General features: G+C 38.4%; 1 protein-coding gene across 5 annotated transcripts in view; it reads left to right on the forward strand.

The window, feature by feature from the left end:
* The window catches only part of ZFX (zinc finger protein X-linked), a 69,094-nt gene extending 43,998 nt beyond the window's left edge, over positions 1-25,096 (forward strand). For all 5 annotated transcript variants that reach the window (XM_057537790.1, XM_057537791.1, XM_057537788.1 and 2 more), the window contains 5 exons: positions 18,413-18,562; positions 18,783-18,926; positions 19,381-19,533; positions 20,075-20,215; positions 21,075-25,096. In XM_057537790.1, the coding sequence (XP_057393773.1) occupies positions 18,413-18,562; positions 18,783-18,926; positions 19,381-19,533; positions 20,075-20,215; positions 21,075-22,258 (1,772 nt within the window). In that variant the 3' untranslated portion in view covers positions 22,259-25,096. The remainder of the gene's footprint in view (positions 1-18,412; positions 18,563-18,782; positions 18,927-19,380; positions 19,534-20,074; positions 20,216-21,074) is intronic.
* The last annotated feature ends 905 nt before the right edge of the window (positions 25,097-26,001 follow it).

Here is a 26,001-nt window from a genome sequence, read left to right on the forward strand (position 1 = left end):
ATGGTGAGGGGTTAATTGCTGTACTCTTAATTCTATTCCATTGATCTATATGTCTATCCTTATACTGTTTTCATGTTATCAGAAATGGGTAGTGAATTTGCAAAATTTACTACCCTAAATATTAAAGTCTGAATTTTAAAGGCCAGGCAAAAATCCATAAGTGAGTTTTTAAAGGTTTAGCAAAATTAATAAGTTATGGCAACGTAGTGTGTTCTTATGGAAAACCAGGATACTTGGGTATGTGTGCTTACTGTTGATAGTAACATCAAAGAAAACAACTAATATGCCTCTGGAGTATGGGGCTTCTCCTGCCAAAGCCCGATCACTTGGCAGAGAGTCTCTGTTCTAATGTAAACCTTTTATGGTGCTTCATTTCTAATACACATTTTAATAAAATATGTGCTTTCAGTTATTTTAAGCAGTTTTTTTTTGTTGTTGTTTTTAAATTTTATTTATTTATTTATTTTTGGCTGTGTTGGGTCTTCGTTTCTGTGCGAGGGCTTTCTCTAGTTGCGGCAAGCGGGGGCCACTCTTCATCTCGGTAAGCAGTTTTAAAGAAGACAAACATTAACAAAAATTATAGCAAATAATTTAATCTTGGAACCTTTAAACTAGTTGGGTTAAGTGAAAGTTTATCAACATTTTTAACATGTTTATTGTAAACTTGGAAATTTTACTTGGTGCAGACCATAACTTTAATAAAACTTTTTGATGACAGTGAGTGTGGAGTAATAACATAGCTGTGTTCTCTCCATTTAGTTGTTTTTATATTCTAAGGTCAAAGACCTTTTCACTAAGATAAGATTGTATTCAAAATACCATGTTCTGCAGTATGCAACTGCTTTTATAAAAGCTGAATGTTAATATATCATTAGATTGGTTAGTTCTTAACTAATGCTTATTAAACTATTTTGGTGTAGCATATATATATATATATATATATATATATATATAATTTAAGTCCATTTGAATTAATATTTCAAGAAAGAGTTCAGGTACTAATGTGTGCAAAATGCTCTCAGACCCATCTTCTAATGGCCCTCGAGACAATGGGAATTTCCATCAGAAGATATAATTAAGTTTGTTTGGTGAGGTTTGTTTTTAATACAGTTCTCTTTTTGGGGAAAAATGTTTAGGATTGTGTTTATGGTTTGATTGTTATCAAAGTCAATATGGACAGTTTTTAAAAATTTTTAAAACTTAAGCTTTTTTATCCCAAGAATTATTTAGTTGGAGATTTGTAACAAGTTGGTAACAATAAAAATAGGTAATAGTAAACCTTCAATAAATAATATCTTTGTGCCCGAACTTACTATATAATTTGTTAATTATAGCGACCGTATAATATTGGTGTTACCACTGTTTTACAGATTGGGGAACTGAGGCTCTGTTTAAGTAACTTGTCCAAAGTTACACATCCAACTAGCATTAGGGTGAACATTTGAAATCAAGTGTATTTTATTCCAAAGTGTCTAGTCCCCACTCTCATATTGCCCTTCTTCATATGTGTGTGTATATAAAGTTAATACTACAGAGCAGTAGAGTTTGGGATAAATAGTGCTTATTGGTGGACAGAAGAGGCAAATAGAGTTCCAGTGATTTACTAAAATTTGCAGTATTACTGAATACCCAATTTCAAGGACGTTAGGAAATAATTTAGAGGGGGCGTAAACATTTTCTTATTTAACCCATCATAGCAGAATCTACCCAGACAGCCTCCAAACCCTTTTCCATTGTTTTTCTACCTCAGAAATGTTACTTTTTTCAAATTTATGTTTACATGAGAAAAAGGAATTGTATATAAACTATTATTTTTATACTCTTGCCCATGTTTATTTTTTCTTGTATCTTTTTTTTTTGACTAATGGTATTTTTATTTTTATTTATTGTTTTTTTTCTTTTTTTTTATTTTTACACATCTTTATTGAAGTATAATTGCTTCACAATGGTGTGTTAGTTTCTGCTTTATAACAAAGTGAATCAGCTACACATATATACACGTTCCCATATCTCCTCCCTCCTGCATCTCCCTCCCTCCCACCCTCCCCATCCCACCCCCCCAGGCGGTCACAAAGCACTGAGCTGATCTCCCTGTGCTATGCGGCTGCTTCCCACTAGCTATCTATTTTACATTTGGTAGTGTATATATGTCCATGACACTCTCTCACCCTGTCACATCTCACCCCTCCCCCTCCCCATATCCTCAGGTCCATTCTTTGGTAGGTCTGTGTCTTTATTCCCATCTTGCCACTAGGTTCTTCATGACCTTTTTTTTTTCCCTTAGATTCCATATATATGTGTTAGCATACTGTATTTGTTTTTCTCTTTCTGACTTACTTCACTCTGTATGACAGACTCTAACTCCATCCACCTCACTACAAATAATTCAATTTTGTTCCCTTTTATGGCTGAGTAATATTCCATTGTATATATGTGCCACATCTTCTTTATCCATTCATCCGATGATGGACACTTAGGTTGCTTCCATGTCCTGGCTATTGTAAATAGAGCTGCAATGAACATTTTGGTACATGACTCTTTTTGAATTATGGTTTTCTCAGGGTATATGCCCAGTAGGGGGATTGCTGGGTCATATGGTAGTTCTATTTTTAGTTTTTTAAGGAACCTCCATACTGTTCTCCATAGTGGCTGTATCAATTTACATTCCCACCAACAGTGCAAGAGGGTTCCCTTTTCTCCACACCCTCTCCAGCATTTATTGTTTGTAGATTTTTTGATGATGGCCATTCTGACCGGTGTGAGATGATACCTCATTGTAGTTTTGATTTGCATTTCTCTAATGATTAATGATGTTGAGCATTCTTTCATGTGTCTGTAGGCCATCTGTATATCTTCTTTGGAGAAATGTCTATTTAGGTCTTCTGCCCATTTTTGGATTGGGTTGTTTGTTTTTTTGTTATTGAGCTGCATGAGCTGCTTGTAAATCTTGGAGATTAATCCTTTGTCCGTTGCTTCATTTGCAAATATTTTCTCCCATTCTGAGGGTTGTCTTTTGGTCTTGTTTATGGTTTCCTTTGCTGTGCAAAAGCTTTGAAGTTTCATTAGGTCCCATTTGTTTATTTGTGTTTTTATTTCCATTTCTCTAGGAGCTGGGTCAAAAAGGATCTTGCTGTGATTTATGTCATAGAGTGTTCTGCCTATGTTTTCCTCTAAGAGTTTGATAGTGTCTGGCTTTACACTTAGGTCTTTAATCCATTTTGAGTTTATTTTTGTGTATGGTGTTAGGCAGTGTTCTAATTTCATACTTTTACATGTACCTGTCCAATTTTCCCAGCACCACTTATTGAAGAGGCTGTCTTTTCTCCACTGTATATGCTTGCCTCCTTTATCAAAGATAAGGTGACCATATGTGCGTGGGTTTATCTCTGGGCTTTCTATCCTGTTCCATTGATCTATATTTCTGTTTTTGTGCCAGTACCAAACTGTCTTGATTACTGTAGCTTTGTAATATAGTCTGAAGTCAGGGAGCCTGATTCCTCCAGCTCCATTTTTCGTTCTCAAGACTGCTTTGGCTATTCAGGGTCTTTTGTGTTTCCATACAAATTGTGAAATTTTTTGTTCTACCTCTGTGAAAAATGCCAGTGGTAGTTTGATAGGGATTGCATTGAATCTGTAGATTGCTTTGGGTAGTAGAGTCATTTTCACAATGTTGATTCTTCCAATCCAAGAACATGGTATATCTCTCCATCTATTTGTATCATCTTTAATTTCTTTCATCAGTGTCCTATAATTTTCTGCATACAGGTCTTTTGTCTCCTTAGGTAGGTTTATTCCTAGATATTTTATTCTTTTTGTTGCAATGGTAAACGGGAGTGTTTTCTTAATTTCACTTTCAGATTTTTCATCATTAGTGTATAGGAATGCAAGAGATTTCTGTGCATTAATTTTGTATCCTGCTACTTTACCAAATTCATTGATTAGCTCTAGTAGTTTTCTGGTGGCAGTTTTAGGATTCTCTATGTATAGTATCATGTCATCTGCAAACAGTGACAGCTTTACTTCTTCTTTTCTGATTTGGATTCCTTTTATTTGTTTTTCTTCTCTGATTGCTGTGGCTAAAACTTCTAAAACTATGTTGAAAAATAGTGGTGAGAGTGGGCAACCTTGTCTTGTTCCTGATCTTAGTGGAAATGGTTTCAGTTTTTCACCATTGAGGACGATGTTGGCTGTGGGTTTGTCATATATGGCCTTTATTATGTTGAGGAAAGTTCCCTCTATGCCTACTTTCTGCAGGGCTTTTATCATAAATGGGTGTTGAATTTTGTTGAAAGCTTTCTCTGCATCTATTGAGATGATCATATGGTTTTTCTCCTTCAATTTGTTAATATGATGTATCATGTTGATTGATTTGCATATATTGAAGAATCCTTGCATTCCTGGAATAAACCCCACTTGATCATGGTATATAATCCTTTTAATGTGCTGTTGGATTCTGTTTGCTAGTATTTTGTTGAGGATTTTTGCATCTATGTTCATCAGTGATATTGGCCTGTAGTTTTCTTTCTTTGTGACATCTTTGTCTGGTTTTGGTATCAGGGTGATGGTGGCCTCGTAGAATGAGTTGGGGAGTGTTCCTCCCTCTGCAATATTTTGGAAGAGTTTGAGAAGGATAGGTGTTAGCTCTTCTCTAAATGTTTGATAGAATTCGCCTGTGAAGCCATCTGTTCCTGGGCTTTTGTTTGTTGGAAGATTTTTAATCACAGTTTCAATTTCAGTGCTTGTGATTGGTCTGTTCATATTTTCTACTTCTTCCTGGTTCAGTCTCGGTAGGTTGTGCATTTCTAAGAATCTGTCCATTTCTTCCAGGTTGTCCATTTTATTGGCATAGAGTTGCTTGTAGTAATCTCTCATGATCGTTTGTATTTCTGCAGTGTCAGTGGTTACTTCTCCTTTTTCATTTCTAATTCTATTGATTTGAGTCTTCTCCTTTTTTCTCTTGATGAGTCTGGCTAATGGTTTATCAATGTTGTTTATCTTCTCGAAGAACCAGCTTTTAGTTTCATTGATTTTTGCTATTGTTTCCTTCATTTCTTTTTCATTTATTTCCGATCTGATCTTTATGATTTCTTTCCTTCTGCTAGCTTTGGGGTTTTTTTGCTCTTCTTTCTCTAATTGCTTTAGGTGCAAGGTTAGGTTGTTTATTCGAGATGTTTCCTGTTTCTTGATGTAGGCTTGTATTGCTATAAACCTCCCTCTTAGCACTGCTTTTGCTGCATCCCATAGGTTTTGTGTCGTCGTGTCTCCATTGTCATTTGTTTCTAGGTATTTTTTGATTTCCCCTTTGATTTCTTCAGTGATCACTTCGTTATTAAGTAGTGTATTGTGTAGCCTCCATGTGTTTGTATTTTTTACAGATCTTTTCCTGTAATTGATATCTAGTCTCATAGCGTTGTGGTCGGAAAAGATACTTGATACGATTTCAGTTTTCTTCAATTTACCAAGGCTTGATTTGTGACCCAAGATATGATCTATCCTGGAGAATGTTCCATGAGCACTTGAGAAAAATGTGTATTCTGTTGTTTTTGGGTGGAATGTCCTATAAATATCAATTAAGTCCATATTGTTTAATGTATCATTTAAAGCTTGTGTTTCCTTATTTATTTTCATTTTGGATGATCTGTCCATTGGTGAAAGTGGGGTGTTAAAGTCCCCTACTATGATTGTGTTACTGTCGATTTCCCCTTTTATGGCTGTTAGTATTTGCCTTATGTATTGAGGTGCTCCTATGTTGGGTGCATAAATATTTACAATTGTTATACCTTCCTCTTGGATCGATCCCTTGATCATTATATAGTGTCCTTCTTTGTCTCTTGTAATAGTCTTTATTTTAAAGTCTATTTTGTCTGATATGAGAATTGCTACTCCAGCTTTCTTTTGATTTCCATTTGCATGGACTATCTTTTTCCATCCCCTCACTTTCAGTCTGTATGTGTCTCTAGGTCTGAAGTGGGTCTCTTGTAGACAGCATATATATGGATCTTGCTTTTGTATCCATTCAGCCAGTCTGTGTCTTTTGGTGGGAGCATTTAATCCATTTACATTTAAGGTAATTATCGATATGTATGTTCCTATTCCCATTTTCTTAGATATTTTGTGTTTGTTATTGTAGGTGTTTTCCTTCTCTTGTGTTTCTTGCCTAGAGAAGTTCCTTTAGCATTTGTTGTAAAGCTGGTTTGGTGGTGCTGAACTCTCTCAGCTTTTGCTTGTCTGTAAAGGTTTTAATTTCTCCATCAAATCTGAATGAGATCCTTACTGGGTAGAGTAACCTTGGTTGTGGGTTTTTCTCCTTCATCACTTTAAGTATATCCTGCCACTCCCTTCTGGCTTGCAGAGTTTCTGCTGAAAGATCAGCTGTTAACCTTATGGGGATTCCCTTGTGTATGTTATTTGTTGTTTTTCCCTTGCTGCTTTTAATATGTTTTCTTTATATTTAATTTTTGATAGTTTGATTAATATGTGTCTTGGCGTGTTTCTCCTTGGATTTATCCTGTATGGGACTCTCTGTGCTTCCAGGACTTGATTAACTATTTCCTTTCCCATATTAGGGAAGTTTTCAACTATAATCTCTTCAAATATTTTCTCAGTCCCTTTCGTTTTCTCTTCTGCTTCTGGGACCCCTATAATTCGAATGTTGGTGCGTTTAATGTTGTCCCAGAGGTCTCTGAGACTGTCCTCAGTTCTTTTCATTCTTTTTTCTTTATTCTGCTCTGCAGTAGTTATTTCCACTATTTTATCTTCCAGGTCACTTATCCGTTCTTCTGCCTCAGTTATTCTGCTATTGATCCCGTCTAGAGTATTTTTAATTTCATTTATTGTGTTTTTCATCGTTGCTTGGTTCCTCTTTAGTTCTTGTACATCCTTGTTAAATGTTTCTTGCATTTTGTCTATTCTATTTCCAAGATTTTGGATCATCTTTACTATCATTATTCTGAATTCATTTTCAGGTAGACTGCCTATTTCCTCTTCATTTGTTAGGTCTGGTGTGTTTTGACCCTGCTCCTTCACCTGCTGTGTGTTTTTTTGTCTTCTCATTTTGCTTACCTTACTGTGTTTGGGGTCTCCTTTTCACAGGCTGCAGGTTCGTAGTTCCCGTTGTTTTTGGTGTCTGTCCCCAGTGGCTAAGGTTGGTTCAGTGGGTTGTGTAGGCTTCCTGGTGGAGGGGACTAGTGCCTGTGTTCTGGTGGATGAGGTTGGATCTTGTCTTTCTGGTGGGCACGTCCACATCTGGTGGTGTGTTTTGGGGTGTCTGTGGCCTTATTATGATTTTAGGCAGCCTCTCTGCTAACGGATGGGGCTGTGTTCCTGTCTTGCTAGTTGTTTGGCATAGGGTGTCCAGCACTGTAGCTTGCTGGTCGTTGAGTGAAGCTGGGTCTTGATGTTGAGATGGAGATCTCTGAGAGCTTTTCACCGTTTGGTATTACGTGGAGCTTGGGAGGTCTCTTGTGGACCAGTGTCCTGAAGTTGGCTCTCCCAGGGACCTCAGAGGCACAGCCCTGATGCCTGGCTGGAGCACCAAGAGCCTTTCATCCACACGGCTCAGAATAAAAGGGAGAAAAAAATAGAAAGAGGATAAAATAAAGCTATTATAATAAAAAATAAGAAAAAAAATTATTAAGAATAAATGTATTCAGAAAAAAATTTTTTTTAATTTTTAAAAATAGATTTATTAATTTTTTATAGTAAAAAATAAGAAAAAAATTAAGAAAAAAATTTATTAAGAAAAAAATTTTTTAATTTTTTAAAATAAAAAATGAAAAAACTTATTAAAAATTTTTTTAATTTCTAAAAATAGAAAATAAGGAAAAAATTATTAAGAAAACATTTATTAGGGAAAAAAATTTTTTTTAAGTTAAAAAAAAAAACGCGGACGGACCTAACCCTAGGACTAATGGTGAAAGCAAAGCTATACAGACAAAGTCTCACCCAGAATCATATACATATACACTCACAAAAAAAAGGAAAAGGGGAAAAATTAATATATCCTGCTCCCAAAGTCCACCTCCTGAATTTGGGCTGATTCGTTGTCTATTCAGGTGTTCAACAGATGCAGGCACATCAAGTTGTTTGTGGAGCTTTAATCCGCTGCTTCTGAGGCTGCTGGGAGAGATTTCCCCTTCTCTTCTTTGTTCATACAGCTCCCAGGGTTCAGCTTTGGATTTGGACCCACCTCTGCATGTAGGTCGCCTGAGGGCATCTGTTCCCCGCCCAGACAGGACGGGGTTAAAGGAGCAGCTGCTTCGTTAAAGGAGCAGCTGCTTCGGGGGCTCTGGCTCACTCAGGCCAGGGGGGGGGGGGAGGGAGCGGTACGGAGGAGGCGGGGCGAGCCTGCGGCGGCAGAGGCTGGCGTGACGTTGCAGCAGCCTGAGGCGCGCTGTGAGTTTTCCTGGCGAAGTTGTCCCTGGATCACGGGACCCTGGCCGTGGCGGGCTGCACTGGCTCCCGGGAGGGGCGGTGTGGAGAGTGACCTGTGCTCACACACAGGCTTCCTGGTGGCGGCAGCAGCAGCCTTAGTGTCTCCTGCCCGTCTCTGGGGTCCGCGCTGATAACCGCGGCTCGCGCCTGTCTCTGGGGTCCGCGCTGTTAGCCGCGGCTCGCGCCCGCCTCTGGGGTCCGCACTGATAGCCGCGGCTCACGCCCATCTCTGGAGTTCGTTTAGGCGGCGCTCTGAATCCCCTCTCCTTGCGCGCCGCAAAACAAAGCGGCAAGAAAAAGTCTCTTGCCTCTTTGGCAGCTGCAGACTTTTTCCCGGACTCCCTCCCGGCTAGCACCGAAGCCCGAGCCCCAGCTCCCAGCCCCCGCCCGCCCCGGCGGGTGAGCAGACAAGCCTCTCGGGCTGGTGAGCGCTGCTCGGCGCCGAGCCTCCCTCCCGGCTAGCTGTGGTGCACTAGCCCCCTTCAGGCTGTGTTCACGCCGCCAACCCCAGTCCTCTCCCTGGGATCTGACCTCCGAAGCCTGAGCTTCAGCTCCCAGCCCCGCCCGCCCCGGCGGGTGAGCAGACAAGCCTCTCGGGCTGGTGAGTGCTGGTCGGCACCGGTCCTCCGTGCGGGAATCTCTCCGCTTTGCCCTCCGCACCCCTGTGGCTGCGCTCTCCTCCGGGGCTCCGAAGCTTCCCCCCTCTGCCACCCGCAGTCTCCGCCGTGAAGGGGCTTCCTAGTGTGTGGAAACCTTTCCTCCTTCATGGCTCCCTCCCACTGGTGCAGGTCCCGTCCCTATTCTCTTGTCTCTGTTATTTCTTTTTTCTTTTGCCCTACCCAAGTACGTGGGGATTTTCTTGCCTTTTGGGAGGTCTGACGTCTCCTGCCAGCGTTCAGTGGGTGTTCTGTAGGAGCAGTTCCATGTGTAGATGTATTTCTACTGTATCTGTGGGAAGGAAGGTGATCTCCGCGTCTTACTCTTCCGCCATCTTGCCCCTCCCTCTCTCTTGTATCTTTATTCTCAAACATTTATTGATAAACCACGATAAGCTAGGAACTGTGCTAGCTGTTAGAGATAAACAGTGGAAGTCTCTGACTTTAAAAGTTCACAGTCCTGGAGAGAAGACAAACAGAAACAGGTAATTACAGTTTAGTGTGAAAAGATATATAACTGGATGTACAAAGCATTTTGGAAGCACTAAGGGAAAAGATGTTGGGAAATTTTGGGTACACTAGGGTGAGCTAAATGCTATGAAAGTGTTATAAGCCAAAGTTCTGTGGAAGCTTGGTTGAAGACATAACTGAATTTATTTCATCTCTACTCCTGTGCATTTCCTTCCCTCTTATATTGTTTTGAAGCAAATTCCGCACGTCATTTCATTCATAAGTATTTCAGTATATAGTTCTGAAAGATAACGATTTTAAAAAAATGAAACAGTAATACCATTATCACATCTTTAAAAAATAATGTGGGGTGAACTTAATTTGAAGGGGGAATGAAATGTTCAGTGGGCAGCCGAGGAGGGAGGAATGGCAGAGAGGAGAGCATGTTTATTTGGAGGGAGCTGGGAAAGATCTGTGAGTGTTCAGAGACTTCTTCTTTGGGGTGCAAATAATGTCCCTGATGAGGTGAATGGAGGAAATGATGAGACGTGAGTGGCAAAATAGGGAAGGGCACAGTCATAAAGGCTCTTGAATATACTAAGAAACCTGCTCTGCCTTTTTGATGTGGGGAGTTGTTAGAGGGTTGTAAGCAGATTAATAGTAACATGCTTAGACTTACAGTTCAGAAAAGTAACCTTAACGGCGCTGTCGAGAGCAGACAAGGTAAGAGTAAAATCAGAAACCAAAAAGGTACACTATGGGAGGAGGTTGTAGTAGTCCAGCTGAGGAACAGATGTGAAATAAGGTTCTATCAGTAGAGTTTGACGGAAACTGCTTCATGACATACTTAGAAAGTAGGATTTGGATTAAATTTAGGGTTGAGGAAGAGGGAGGGTTTGAAGCTCCCTCTCAGGCTTGTGCAGCTGGGCAGATGGTAAAACCATCACTAGAGGCGGAGCACATTAGACAAGCTGAGGGTCTGTATGCATGGTTGCTGCCTGCCGCTGTCCACTGTACAGCCACAGTGCCAGCGGCACCCCGCGGATGCAGTGTGTGGTGGCCCTGGCCTTCTAGTTTAGGTGTTTTGACCAGTTGATCTGATGTTAGCTCCTAATTAAGCACAACTTTTGTCATAGTGTAGACATCCAATAAAAAGTTGTTCGGGGAATGAATGATAAATAAATCCAAATCTCTATATGTTTAATGCATAAACTCTGAGGATTAGTACAATCTAATGACTTGTTTATTGATTCTAGGGGCTATTAGTACAGGAGACATGGTAAAATATTTGTTTATTCCTTTGTTCTGTGGGCTGATTGTTGCATGTGTATGTATCTTACCATTTTTTTAATATATGCGCTCTATCAGTTTTCGTCCTTAAACCATTTGATAAACCACGATAAAATTTTAGAATTTAAAAAATACATATCCACATGGGAATATTTCTGAAATGTGAGAAAAGTCTTATTGAACTAAGACTATTTTAGAGAAGATGTCTAGCTTGTTCTGGTAAAATTCACAAAGGTTTGTGTTAATCCATCTAAAATTATTGTCTTTACTGTAGGCATTCTGAAATTTATTTAGAAATCAACACTAAAATTAGTGAATTAAGCTCTCAGTTTAACGTCCAATCGGGATGTCAGATTTATACTAAGAATAAACTGCTCAAATAAGGTAAAGATGTTGTAGTCCTTCCCTCTCCCCACGGCAAAAAAGATTGTGTTAAAAAGTCTACATCTTGTAAGTCTTAGAAGCAGTTGGAGCTTCAGATTGGCCTTGTGATTCATATTTACTGTTTATCTGCTTGAGACCTAGATAAAAATTGTCTGATAGCTTGCCCTTGGAACAGATCTCTGATTACTTGGTGGGATAATGGAGTTGGTCAGTGGAGAGAGAGGAGGAGAGAGGAGAGAGGGAGAGAGAGAACATGGCTGTCCTTTGATAGGGATCCTAGAGAAGCAACATGGTGTATGGAAATAGCACCTGTAGCTTAGAGTCAGCCAGCCTTCAACTTGGATGCCATTCCTGCTGCTCAGCAAGTTACTGACTTCACTTTGGCCTTAGTTTCCTTATTTGTGAAAAGGCAGTAATACTACCTGACCTAAAGAGTGGTTGTGAGAATTAGAGGTCATGCGCACCAGGCAGCCAGCACAAAGCATGCCTATCAGTAACTACTGGCCATTGGTGTTATCCACAGAGTCTCTCTGTTGGTGGCATCCATTGGGCTAGCAAGACTAACTCTGGACTGGCTTCATTCAAGACCTTCCTGTTGTCCCATCAGGGGATTTTGGGGTAAAGGCAGGCAGAGGGTGGGATTGTAATAGTCATTCCTTTTCCCCCTGAATTTGTTAAGAAGTCAGTTCTTGCTTAACTAGTTCTTAATCAAGTAGGGGTCTTAGACCAATTCAGTGCAATTTGGCAAATATTTTTCATTAATTATATCTCTGACACCATGCTGGAGATCACTGTAACTTAGGATAGGCACTTGAATGTCTCTGATGCTTTAATTCCCTGTCTACAGAATGAGGCTAATTTCATTAAGCCTTTGAACCCCTCTAGGAAAGTTTCAAGAATTAAAGGAGATCAGATTATAACCAATTCTTTCAAATCTTTTATAAGCTATATAATAAATTAAGATGAAATTTTAACTTCAGAAGGAGGGTTCTTGAAGAGGAAGGTAAGAGAGGGAGGTCTAAAAGTGAACTTTTAAGTGTGTTTATCTACTAGAGCACTTGCTGCCTTGGCAGAATGCTTCTTGCATGTTAGTCTTTTAGGTGCTCCGGTTTCACATCTGTAAAATGGAGATAAAACACTTAAGTCCTGGGGTTGTTGTCATTGATTTCATGATAAAATATAGCGAAACTACCCACCACAACGTCTGGGACATAACAGATGATCGTGAGCTTAGGTATCCTTCTAGGAGGAACTACCCATCCATGGTGTCTTCACTATCCAATACCACACGCCCACACCGGAACCCTAAGGATGTCGAATACCAAGTTTTTATTCTATAGTTTTTCTTTTGATTGGATTTTGGTTTAGAGGTTTTAAAAAAATTGAAGTGATTAGGTAGTAAGATGACTGTTGGACTCATCAGAGTAAGTTAGAATAGGCTCTTGGTTCAGAGAACCAAATTCTCTCTTCAGCAGCAGTACTGAGGTACGGTTTTATGAAAAGGCTTGGTTTCCCACCTAGGCATCCTAACATTTATAACCTGGCACTCTTGTTAAACCTTTAGAAAAGATGTGTGTATTCAGGCTGTCCCTTGAAGTAACTTATTTAGGAAGTAAAATCGTCTTTATTTTTCTTTCAAATTAAGAAAATAATCTGTTTCAAGATCTCTCAGGTAGCTTCCGGTTCTGAAAGGCTGGGGTTTACTGACTGATCCATGTCCTCCTTGTGGGTACTGGTCATATAAAGACTTCAAGCTTAATTAGACTTTGTCGTTGAGACTGATTATGCCCTTATAGCACGGGTTTTCTTTCTTAATTGTTTGCGCCTTCTAAGAAATACACTATCAAGTTTGACTTACTTCTCTGTCCAGTTTTTTTTCTTTGAGTTCTTCTTTTTCCAGTGACTCCCCTCTTGAAGCTTTCTGTCTTTCTGACCCATTCTGGATTAGTTGCTTTTTAGGCTTACTATAATGCAGACATTTTTCTAAAATTTTCCTTTTCTCATTTCCTGAGACTAATCCACTGTTTTCTGGATCCCTATACCACTTTCTTCCTTGATTTACTCCCTTATTTTACTGGACCACATATCGAAATAACTTCCTAAGGAGTCTAGATTTGTATACTAAAAGTATTTTTTCTACCCTTTAAGTTGATTGATAACTTGGTTAGGTACGGAGGTCTAGGTTGAAGTGAATTTTCCCTGAGAATTTGTGATGGCATGTTTCATTGTCATCCAGCATTTGGTTTAGAAGCCTGATGCCATTTTGATTCTCATTGCTTTGTAGATGTTTCTTTTTCTTCTGGAAGTTTTAAAGATCATCTCTTTATCCCTGTTGATCTGAAATATCATAGGGTTTTGTTTAGTTAGGTTTAGTTAGGTGTGGGTCTTTTTTCTTTTCTTTTCTTTTTTTAATATTTATTTATTTATTTGGCTGCGCCGGGTCTTAGTTGCAGCACACGGGATCTTCGTTGCGGCATGTGGGATCTAGTTCCCAGACCAGGGATCGAACCCAGGCCCCCTGCATTGGGAGCGTGGAGTTTTACCCACTGGACCACCAGGGAAGTCCTGTGGGTCTTTTTTCATGTGTTGTGTTATCATGCATAGTGAGCCCTTTGAAGATTCATGTTCTTCAGCTCTCGGAAATATTATTTTATTTAATATCAATATATTGCAAGATGAATTAAATATATAGTTTCTAAATTGCGCCAACCACATTTCAAGTGCTCAGTAGTCACATGTGGCTAGTGCAGATACATGGAACATTTCCATCATCGCAGAAAGTTCTCTTGGTTAGCACTGACCTGAAGCCTCAGTGAAATTGCAAACATGATCTCTTAAAACTCAGAGAAGAGATACAAAGGTTCAAAAAATGTATTACAAGACAATAGAGGCAGAAAACAAACTGACAGAATTCAGAAAGAAATTGAAAAGTAAAAATATGATCAAGATAAAAGCTACCACAGAAACAACTATAAGCATAAATATGCCTCAGTATATAACCAGGGGCAGAGGGACACCTGGCTTTAGAAAATCACAAAAATGAAATGGTTAAAAAAAAAAAAGATATAAATGATTATGGAGAAGATGGATAGATATGGGAGACAGATAAAGGAGACAAATGCATATAAGTGAAATTCCAGAAGAAGGGAATAACTGATGAATTAGAAAAATATTTATAATGGAAGAAATTTTTCTGAAATAAAGATTGGACTCTTCAAGGAACTTTCCTGAAATAAAGATTGAATCTTTCTTTCAAGAAGTTGACAGAATGATAAAACCACTAAGTCATAATCACAGTGATGTTTAGTGAACTTTGGGGATAAAGTATTATAGGGACATCCACACAGAAATACTCAGTGCTAGAAGACAGTGGAACAATCTCTACAAAGTTCTGAGAAAATGTAACCTAAGAATACGGTACGCCTGTATTTTGCTATAGTTTTGCTATTGATAATGAGATCGTTGATAAGCCAAATTTTTCTTCAGCTTTAAAGTTTAAAATACCAGATGAGATGTAAAGATGATTATTACATAAGGCTTGAGGAAACTGTGATGCCAATTTTTTTTTTTATAGAAAAAACTGGGAAGAAAATTTACTAACTAATGATGCAATATCTGGTTAGTGAGACTATTGGTGATTTTTTTTAATACTAAATTTTATACAGTAAACATATATTTCTTCAAAAATCAAAAGATGAAAATAGAGGTCTGAGTTCTAAAGACAGGCACCTCTTCACTCTCTCTCCCACCCCTCTCTTATTTACTGACTGGGCAAATCATGTATCATCTCAGAGCTTTCCTTTCTTTATCTGGAAAAGGTAAGAATCAAATGAAATAAAAGTACATAGAGGGGCTTCCCTGGTGGCGCAGTGGTTGAGAATCTGCCTGCCAGTGCAGGGGACATGGGTTCGAGCCCTGGTCTGGGAAGATCCCACATGCCGCGAAGCAACTAGGCCCGTGAGCCACAATTGCTGAGCCTGCGCGTCTGGAGCCTGTGCTCCGCAACGAGAGGCCCGCGCACCGCGATGAAGAGTGGCCCCCACTTGCCACAACTAGAGAAAGCCCTCGCGCAGAAACGAAGACCCAACACAGCCATAAATAAAAATTAAAAAAAAAAAAAAAAAAAGTACATAGAAATGCTAAGGAAATTGAAAAGTACATAGAAATGCTAAGGAAATTGCAAAATGCTATGCAAATGGTAGTTATTATTAGAAGTGGTCTTAATTTCCAGAAATTATACTCTTCTATTTTGGAGAGGCCTTATTCTGAAGCTTTAGTTCTTCATTACAGCATTAGAAGAAGGCACTTATGCAGAAATCATACCTATGATGACTCAGTTTTATCAAAGCCTTCTTTGTCTGTTTTTAGAAATTCATTTTTAATGAAACTTTAAAATCACAGTGAAATTTTTAGTACTTAACAGGACCACCAAAATGTTTTTTTTTAAATCACTTCTGTAATATTTCATATTCAGAATAATTTCATAGGTTGAGTTAGTGGGACACATTCTCAAGGTGAAAATCTGAAGGTGAATTCTACTTTTGTCTAATAATAGAATAGCTTTGCTAGGCTTTGGTAAGTCTGTATATTTCAGATGTGTTTCCCACACATGTATGAAAGCAAACAGAAATGTCTTACTCTAAGTTACAGGTAAATGCATGACATTTTGCAAGCTCCAAAATGGTTGGATTTTGGTCATCAGAGGTTTTATCTTATGAGTACCAACAAACTTAACATATGCAAAAACAGCTAGCCTGACTTTGTTCTTTGTAAACACAAGGACATTTGATTTTCCAGTACATGTTAGAATCAGTTTTGACAAACCTTGCCAAAAGAGGCCAAGCTTCATCAACAATATCAAACTATTCAGAGATGAGTTCTCTGAAGATGTACAGATTTATTCAGGACTCTCCTGCTAGTTTGGTGAGATCTTCAGCCTTCTAATGCCATCTCAGTTTGAAGTTCCAAAGCCACCTTTAAGAAAATAACAGTGGCCCTGTCAGCTGGGTATGTCATAGAAATATTTAGCTTTGAAAAAGGGTAAGTACACATCAGGCCAGAAATAAGGGCATAATGTCGATTCTTTCCCTCTACAAATCATTTTTATAAAGCATAGTCAAGATAACTTGAATTTAGGTAGTTATATTCAGTTCAGGGAACCTCTCTTTGTTCTTAAAAACCACAGAGGATTTAACCATCTGGTCTCTTTGAACCTTCATATCGGTAAGCTTGTCCTGGATCAGCTCATTTTCTCTAGCTTCTCAAGCTCTTAACCCATCTGCCATTCTCTTACAGGTGACCAAGGCCCTTGCCTCCTGTTTCATGTCCACAGTTGAAGCCACCAGCCATGAATTCTTCCAACTTTCTGCATTACAGTCTTCCTTTCCCATCTCTAAACACAACATAAGCTTCATTCTCATCCATGTTTACCTTCCCAGGTCTCAGAAGGATAGCGTATTTCTCCTCCTATTTAAGGAAAATTCCTTCATCTTTATGCCTCGTTTCATCTTCTCCCTGTTCTTCTGAGATCTTGATCCCAAAATTTCACCAGGTTCTCTGGCTTCAGCCTCTCACTTTTTATTGTATTTTCTCTCACAGATTGAGCATGCTCGAGTATTTTTAATCAATTAAACAGAAAAGTCCTTGATCCTGCGATGCATTCTAGTTTCTACCCTTTGTTCTCCATTTTTAAATTGGACTTTTTGAAGAAATTCACACCTTCCATTGAATCCTCAACCCACTCTAATCTGACCCCTATATAGCCTTCACTATACTGCTCTTCAGCAGGAACACCAGTGACTTCCAGGTTACTGTTGTCAGTGCAGACATTCCCCTTTGACTTGTGTGCATGCTGCATTATTGCCATGGGCCTTACTAGGATTCTTGGAACTTCTAACTCCCTAGCTTCCTTTATGACCTTCCACCAACCTGTCCAGCTTTCCCTTCTCAGGTTCCTTTGTGAACTCTTCTTCTTGTCCCTCCCTTAAACCGTGACATTCCCTAGGATATCCTCAGCCCACTCTTTCCTCACACTGCAGGTTCTCACTGTGTGATCTCAAGGCTTAGTTAACACGGAACCGATGGCTCCCAAATCTGTGGGTCAGCCTTCAGCTTTCAGATTTGAGTATCTAGCAACTGACTTCACATCTCAGTCATTCCTTGAATCATTGATTCATCAGTATTCTGAGTGTCTACTATCACCAGACTCTGTCTTAAAAGACTGAATAATGAAAATACAGATGCTGCTCTATCAGTGGGAAAGACGGGGGCAACACACCCCTAGTGACAACACAGTGAATCATATACTCTGCGAGAAACAAGCAAAAGGTTCTGTGATCACAGAGGGATAGGGACAGGCACTGGCTCTTAGAGCTTTTAGGGATGTTACCCTTGGACCTTAAGTTAATTAATTAAACATGCAGAAGAGAGATACTTTCTCTAATTTCCTTCCATTTCTTCCCCCAGTCATTCAGTCACCCATATCAGAAACCCCATGGTTATCCTTGGCTCCTTTTGTCATGTTCAGTTTTCAGTTGGGCACCAGGTTCTGCGATTTCAGTCCTAAGATACGACTCAAGTGTAGCCCTCTTCCCCATCCATACTACCTCTGTCCTAAGTTTTGAGGCCTTGTCATCTGTCACCTGCATTATTGCAGTAGACTCAAAAGTGATATCTCTGCTTTATGTTTTGATCCCTTTGAATCCACCTTTCTCAAGGCCAGCATGGTGTAGCAGAAATGGTGATCTGACCTTGTCACTGCTCTGTCTATGAGTCTCCCACCACCTACAGCAGAAGTTCTCAAACTGCTGATCAGAATCCCTGGGGCAGGGTTCCTCTAAATCTGTCTATCAGGCCCCACCCCTGCTAATTCTGATTCTGTAGAACTGCTTGGCGAGGGCCTGTGTTTTTAAGTTCCCTGAGAGATTGTGGCACCTGACCAGACTGAAAAACCTCCTGCCTACCAAGGTCAAGCATGAGCCCCTCTGCCTGGTTGTACAAAGCCCTCCGTGACCCGGCTCTAGCTTAGCAGTCAGCCACATTTCTCACCATGTGCTGCGTGTCTACTTGTTTAGGTAAAAATCATCCAATTTTATGTGAATCAAGTTAGAGATTATATTTGTAAAAAGGGCTTTTGAAAATGGTAACTTTTATTTAAATATATGCTATTATTATTTGTCATGTATTTCCTGCCTTTTTAGTGGATGATGCTGGCAAAATAGAACATGACGGTTCCTCTGGAATGACCATGGATGCAGAGTCGGAAATCGATCCTTGTAAAGTGGATGGCACTTGCCCTGAAGTCATCAAGGTGTACATTTTTAAAGCTGACCCTGGAGAGGATGACTTAGGTAAGAGGAAACCTTCAGCGTAGTATACCTCCTGATCAAACACTTCAACCTAATTATTTTTTGGTGGTTTAGACTGAGAATATTTGTAATCTTTTCTGAAGATAACATTTTAAGCAAGGGTTCCAATATAGCAGTAGAAAAGTATGTAAAATGTAGTAAGTGAAACAGGTGGAAATGAAGTCTTCACATAAATTCTTGGAGCCTTCATCTTCTCTGATAGGTGGCACTGTAGACATTGTGGAGAGTGAGCCTGAGAATGATCATGGAGTTGAACTACTTGATCAAAATAGCAGTATTCGTGTGCCAAGGGAAAAGATGGTTTATATGACTGTCAACGACTCTCAGCAAGAAGATGAAGATTTAAGTAAGTAGGTGGCCTTTTTGTGGGAGAGAATTTTATGTTCCTATAGCTCTTTTTTTAAAAAATATGGCCAGTATCTGAAGGAAACAAGTAGGATTATTGTAGAGATTATTATTCTGCTGTATTTCAAGGGAAACATCAATGACTTATTATGTGTGCTTAGAATGTTGCTTTAAAAACAAATTAAGGAACTATATTCAGTATCCTATAATGAACCATAATGGAAAAGAATATGGAAAAATAAGATTATTAAAAAAGCACATTATGGTAAAAGCCAAGAAATGTATGATTCATTCAATAAATATTTATTGAGTGCTTACTACGTGAAAGCTATGTTCTAGGTATATAACATGTGAACCTTCTTTCTACTTGTCTGTTAACTGAATTCAAGTGAAAATATCTTTTCCTGTGATCTCTGTAAACCTAGTCACACAAGTTTCTATAATTTTCTACTCAGATGTTGCAGAAATTGCAGACGAAGTTTATATGGAAGTGATTGTAGGAGAGGAGGATGCCGCTGCCGCAGCGGCAGCCGCTGCCGCGCATGAACAGCAAATCGATGACAATGAAATCAAAACTTTCATGCCAATAGCATGGGCAGCAGCTTACGGTAAGTCGCGTTGCAGCTCTTGGGATTGAATTGGTTCTTGAACATGAATTCATGATTGAAAACGGTTTCTCTGGTCTTAGGTTTCAGAAATCTGAAATACCAGTACCCTGTAAGGGTTATTTGATTTGCATAAGAGTAGAGGAAGATTATAAAGTCTACTTTTTGTCTTTATTTTTAACAGGAATTTCCTTCATGTGTATATTACGTAGAAGGAAGTACTGCAAGAAGTACACAGGCTTTCAAGCTGAAACTTTTCATCTTGATTATATGTGGCCCATGACTTTACAATTTTGGGAGACAACAAGGGAGTCCATGGCCATGGGGCAAAATGCTGACATGTGTTTTTTAGATTTGGAAGCTAGGCATTTCCTATGGTCTTGCTATATGATAAATGTGGTCATAAAACCCATTACCTAGAATGGGGAATTTCTGTCATTCATGAGTATCATGGCTAACTTTCGTTGTTATAGTTAATAAAGAGTCCCTAATTCTTTATAATTTATAATACTGTATAATTTTGTTTTTTAATGCGCATTGTTAGGTAATAATTCTGATGGAATTGAAAACCGGAATGGCACTGCAAGTGCCCTCTTGCACATAGATGAGTCTGCTGGGCTTGGCAGACTGGCTAAACAAAAACCAAAGAAAAGGAGAAGACCTGATTCCAGGCAGTACCAAACAGGTGAGGGCACATGAGTTCCACAGCGCAGCGTGCTTTGCGAGCTCTCAGATGAAACTCTAGTATGTATCCCCAAAGGTGTTGTGATGACATTTTAGCTGCTAGACCACATAGCGCTTTTGTGTTTTGAATTTGAAAATATAATTTTAAGAATTCAGTGATATTCATGAATGATTTCCTTGGACTAAAAAAAGAAAGAAAGGGGGAGCGGATAAAACATGGATGAAAAAATTCAAAACTCGGGTGATTTTTATGTGGATATGAAAAGAAATCCCTCAAATATGTTGGAAGCATTAACTTTTTTTAAAGACCAAATATATTTAAAGAATCTGATTATGTCAGCATAAAGCAGGAATACTTTACAGAGCAGCAAGGCAAGTACTTCAGTTCTTGTGACATATTCTTGTCTATTCTTGTATGCTGATTTGCATATTAAAATTCTGTAGACATATTTAAGCTTTACTGTAAATTGACATAAGTTATGTTGTTAGAATAACCAAAGCAGAAACTGTGATTATGAAACTTTGTTTTTATCAATAATTTCCCACCAATTTCTCAATTGATACAGCTGCAGTCACCAGTTGGTAGAAGTTACATATTTATTCATTTTTTTTTTTTTTAAACTGGAGGGAGTGAGGTTGGTACAGTCATACTGAATGGAGTTTCCAGACCAGGTTCTCTTTTTGATGAGGCTGCTGTATCTCTTATGTTGAAAAATTGTAAAAGGAATGATGCTAAGTAGCAAATAGCCTAACATGGGAGTACTTGCCCAATAATGTTCAGAACACATGCTTTAAATTCTTGAAGAAACCAAAACAGAACTTGGTTTGATCACTCATGCTCCTTTCTTTTCCTTTCTTAGCAATAATTATTGGCCCTGATGGACATCCCTTGACTGTCTATCCTTGCATGATTTGTGGGAAAAAGTTTAAGTCGAGAGGTTTTTTGAAAAGGCACATGAAAAACCATCCTGAACACCTTACCAAGAAGAAGTACCGCTGTACTGACTGTGATTACACTACCAACAAGAAGATAAGTTTACACAACCACCTGGAGAGCCACAAGCTGACCAGCAAGGCAGAGAAGGCCATCGAATGCGACGAATGTGGGAAGCATTTCTCTCACGCTGGGGCTTTGTTTACTCACAAAATGGTGCATAAGGAAAAAGGAGCCAACAAAATGCACAAGTGTAAATTCTGTGAATATGAGACAGCTGAACAAGGGTTGTTGAATCGCCACCTTTTGGCGGTCCACAGCAAGAACTTTCCTCATATATGTGTGGAGTGCGGTAAAGGTTTTCGTCACCCATCAGAGCTCAAAAAGCACATGCGAATCCATACTGGGGAGAAGCCGTACCAATGCCAGTACTGCGAATATAGGTCTGCAGACTCTTCTAACTTGAAAACGCATGTAAAAACTAAGCATAGTAAAGAGATGCCATTCAAGTGTGACATTTGTCTTCTGACTTTCTCAGATACCAAAGAGGTGCAGCAACATGCTCTTATCCACCAAGAAAGCAAAACACACCAGTGTTTGCATTGCGACCACAAGAGTTCGAACTCAAGCGATTTGAAACGACACATAATTTCAGTTCACACAAAGGACTACCCCCATAAGTGTGATATGTGTGATAAAGGCTTTCACAGGCCTTCAGAACTCAAGAAACATGTGGCTGCCCACAAGGGTAAAAAAATGCACCAGTGTAGACATTGTGACTTTAAGATTGCAGATCCGTTCGTTCTAAGTCGCCATATTCTCTCAGTTCACACAAAAGATCTTCCGTTTAGGTGTAAGAGATGTAGAAAGGGATTTAGGCAACAGAATGAGCTTAAAAAGCATATGAAGACGCACAGTGGTAGGAAAGTATATCAGTGTGAGTACTGTGAGTATAGCACTACAGATGCCTCAGGCTTTAAACGGCACGTTATCTCCATTCATACGAAAGACTATCCCCACCGTTGTGAGTACTGCAAGAAAGGGTTCCGAAGACCTTCAGAAAAGAACCAGCACATAATGCGACATCATAAAGAAGTTGGCCTGCCCTAACAATACTTCTACAGACTTTTGTAGAGATGTTGGCTTTGAAGCAGAAAATTCATTTTAAAGCCACAGTCTCGTTCACATACAATACTGTATATTGATTTATGCTGTGTACAAATAGAATTATTGCTTCTAGTTGACTTTTTTTTTTTACCATTTGTTCAATAGTGTGTTCTGAATTCTATTCAGTTTGTTTAATAAATGGGGAAAAGCAGCAACAAGCAAGTTGCAGCAACAAGCAAGTTGCAGCAGCAACAAGCTTTTAATAAAGTAATCCCTGATTCTATACTGAGTTTTTCTATCTTAGAAGTTTTATATTTATTTAAATATTTACCTTGCTTACCTTGATGGTACTCTTCTAAGACCATTTAACTTAAAGTTAAGGTAATTTTAGATTGGTAACTCTGAAAGTAATGTTGACTTATTTTTTTTTTCCCATAAATTTCTCACAATCAAATTGTCAGAGACATCTACTAATATAAATGGGAGATTTTATGGTCAGGTCTAATTATCCTAACATGGGAGTCATTTACTCATCTTGTTTTAATATTTTCAGACCACATGACAATGAAAGTTTCCATTTGAGCTTTTGTGTCCCTGGCATCGCTGAGTAAAGAGCAGTGGCTGGGTTTGTGTTTACCTTTCGTTTTGTTCAGCAGACAGAATATACTTTTGGGGGTGCTTTCTTTGGAGTATTTACATCTTTTGTCAGCATAGCAAACTTTTAGAAAACTTTATTGAAAAATTTTGCTTGATCCTGTTGTATTTTGTCTGTGCTACTTTGTGTTGGAATGGTTGTGTGCTACAGATGAGACTTACTGAGGACTGCATTTGGAATCTCCTAGAGGTAATTAATTCGTGGCTCGTAGGATCTTTTGCAACTTTATATATGTAAATGTACCCTGAATTATGTATATGCATATATATATAACATGTATCTGTGTGTATTGCTTATTTTACATATTTATACACACAACCCCAAGTAGTAGTTGTTGAAAATCTATAATGAAAAGTATTAAATTTACAATAACATGAAAGACGCAGGGATGCATGAGAGAGCATTTTGTAAATCATGCTCTTTGGAGAGACTACTCAGGTGAAGAATTAGAAGGAAAATAAGGACTAGTATTTTTAAAGAGTAAAGGTATTTTCTTTTAAATATCTTTGGTAACTGAAAAATAGAAGTTAAGATGTTTCTAGATAGAATGTTTTCATATAACTTCAGCTCCATGCCTTTATATTTTTCAGAAAAGCTAATGAGAATCCAGACATAACTCCCTCAGTTCTCTCTGAGAAGCTCATGAAGGGATTCTGTGTCCCCAAGTGAGGGGACTAAGGAAGCAGTTGCTCCATGTACCACAGAATGGGTGCTAATTACGACTTAAACTGGGCAAGTTCAGCCTGCTCTGTTACTTCTTCGTTACAGCTGGCAACCTTTCAAAAACTTAACACTCAAGCTGGCTTTGATTAGAAGATAAAGGTGTGTTTTAAGTGCATGAGGAAAATCTGAGGCCTTATTTGGAACATCACCAAGTCTTTCACAGTTTCGTTTTTCTTTGAAAGTTAACACTTTTTAACAGAGAGTTCTGAATCAGAGTCATAAATTCATAAAGTGAACTTGGTTAGTTAGAATTTGGTTATGTTAAGATGAATCTTGGAGAACTGAGAACAGGTTTTGGGATCCCTTAAATTGGCTGTCGGCACATGAGTATCTGGTACAACATGGGAGATTTTGGAGTTTTCTCCCCACTTGTTAGCTGCCTTGCCAGTTCTTTATGGTGTTCCATCCCCTTTGTGCTATTAGGTTTTTAGCTTTCATCTTTCTCTTTGCCGTTGATATTTGTATGCAAGAGTTATATTTATAGGGTTAGAAATCTAATATTTGGTGTTTGGCAAGCCTCTGAAGTGCTAGGTTGATTTAGTCCAGTTCTAAATCAAGTGCTTTAGGCTGGTATAACTCCATCCTGAATGCCAGTCAAAGCCAAGGCATAGGAATGCCTGTGCCCTCTTGGCCCCCGTAACGTGCTTTTTTTTTTAAAGTAACTTAACCATCGTGTGATTCATTGCCCTGCAGTACTATTGAAAGCTCTGTCTGTTTTTTTGTGAGAACCTTTAAAATCTCCCTTAATTTTTATTTTTCCCAGAAATAATATAAAAGAAAACACTTGAATTTGGAAATTTGTCGATTTTTAAACATCCATAAAAATTAATATAAAACATATAAGTAATTGGTCATGTATATTTTTTTAAATAAACTGAAAGATAAAGAACACAACAATTTACACACTTTATATTTCTCTTACATGGATGGTCTGGAATCATACACAGTTCTGTTCTTTTTAAAGCACAATATTGAAACCTTTAAAAGGTATTTAAGGGTTTGGTCAAGTGAATATGGTAAAATGTATTTGTCTGTATAAAGAGAAAAAAATTGTAGTCACTGTTATGTACTGACATTAGTTACAACTTAGTTTTAATTCTTAAAACAATTTTGATTAGCAAAGCTAAAAAAAAAATGGTTGTTTCAGTTAAATGTTTTAAAGAGGTACAGATTTTTACAAGGACATAATATAAGTTATTGTTCTGTAGAAATATCCTTAAATATTGTATGTCCCTCCCTCTGTACACTTTGTAAAAAAGGTAAAATACATAAAAAGAAAATCATATAGGGATGTGTGACATTATTGTAATTGTGTACTTGAGAATAACGTGCAAAAATAAAAATCAGAATATTTTCCTGTTAATGTTTAGTCTATTTGATACCAGTACTAAGTTAATGCTTTTTCTTAAGAAAAAAAAAAATGTACAGTTTTTGTAAACCTAATAAACATCAAAAGCAGTGGATTATTTTCATTTCCCCATTTCTTAATTCCTTATATGCAGCAGTGGAATGCGAAATGCTTGATCGCTTTGAATTTTGTGACTTGGATTTAAATACTAATAATATTTCAGTTCTGCGAATTTGCAAGTAACATTTCAGAGAAGTTAAGAGGTGATTGGTGAGTCCTTTGATGAGCATGTCCTTGAAATTCATTTTTTCTTTTATCTTCATAAAGGATTTGTTTTATTAGCATCTCTAATTCCCCTGAGATAAATTTTCCCATGCATAAAGTGGTTTTTGAGAGCACTTATTTCAGCATCAGTCCACAGCCCAGCCCTACAGCAGAAGCCGTGCCCTAGAGTTACCCCTTTGTGCCCAGTTTGGAGGGCTTTAGTAGACACTAACATACTAGAGAATGATCATTGTTATAATAAAAATCGGAAGTTAGGTAAAAGTTATCAGGACTCAGAAGAAAATAAGGAAATAGATTTGAGTCATCTTTGATTTTTAAAGATGAGATCCTGCAGTTATTTAACTGTTGGAACAAGTGTTTCCCTAATAGTTGAAACACTAAATAATCAAAATTTGAGGTAAACGATCAAGAAAACATGGTGAATGTCACTGTCCAGAGGCATAAAAAAGGCAAAACCACACCATGCTGAAAAACTTAACTGTAGTAGAACACCTGACAGATAACATCTTGCTGGTCTGTGATGCCAACCAGTCAGATAGTGTACTGCTCAGTACTCTGGGAATCTCGGTGTTAACAATTTCCTTTATTTCTCACAAATTCTAGGATTCATGGAAGGAAAAGCTTGACCAGTTGAAATCTTGAAAGGGTGATAGTTCAGGGCAGTGGTTTTCAAAGCCTGGCAGCAGCGGCAACATTATAATCACCTGGACTTTGTTAAAGATGCAAATTCTCAGC

Source organism: Balaenoptera acutorostrata, chromosome X (assembly GCF_949987535.1).
Source record: "Balaenoptera acutorostrata chromosome X, mBalAcu1.1, whole genome shotgun sequence".
Classification (NCBI taxonomy): domain Eukaryota; kingdom Metazoa; phylum Chordata; class Mammalia; order Artiodactyla; family Balaenopteridae; genus Balaenoptera; species Balaenoptera acutorostrata.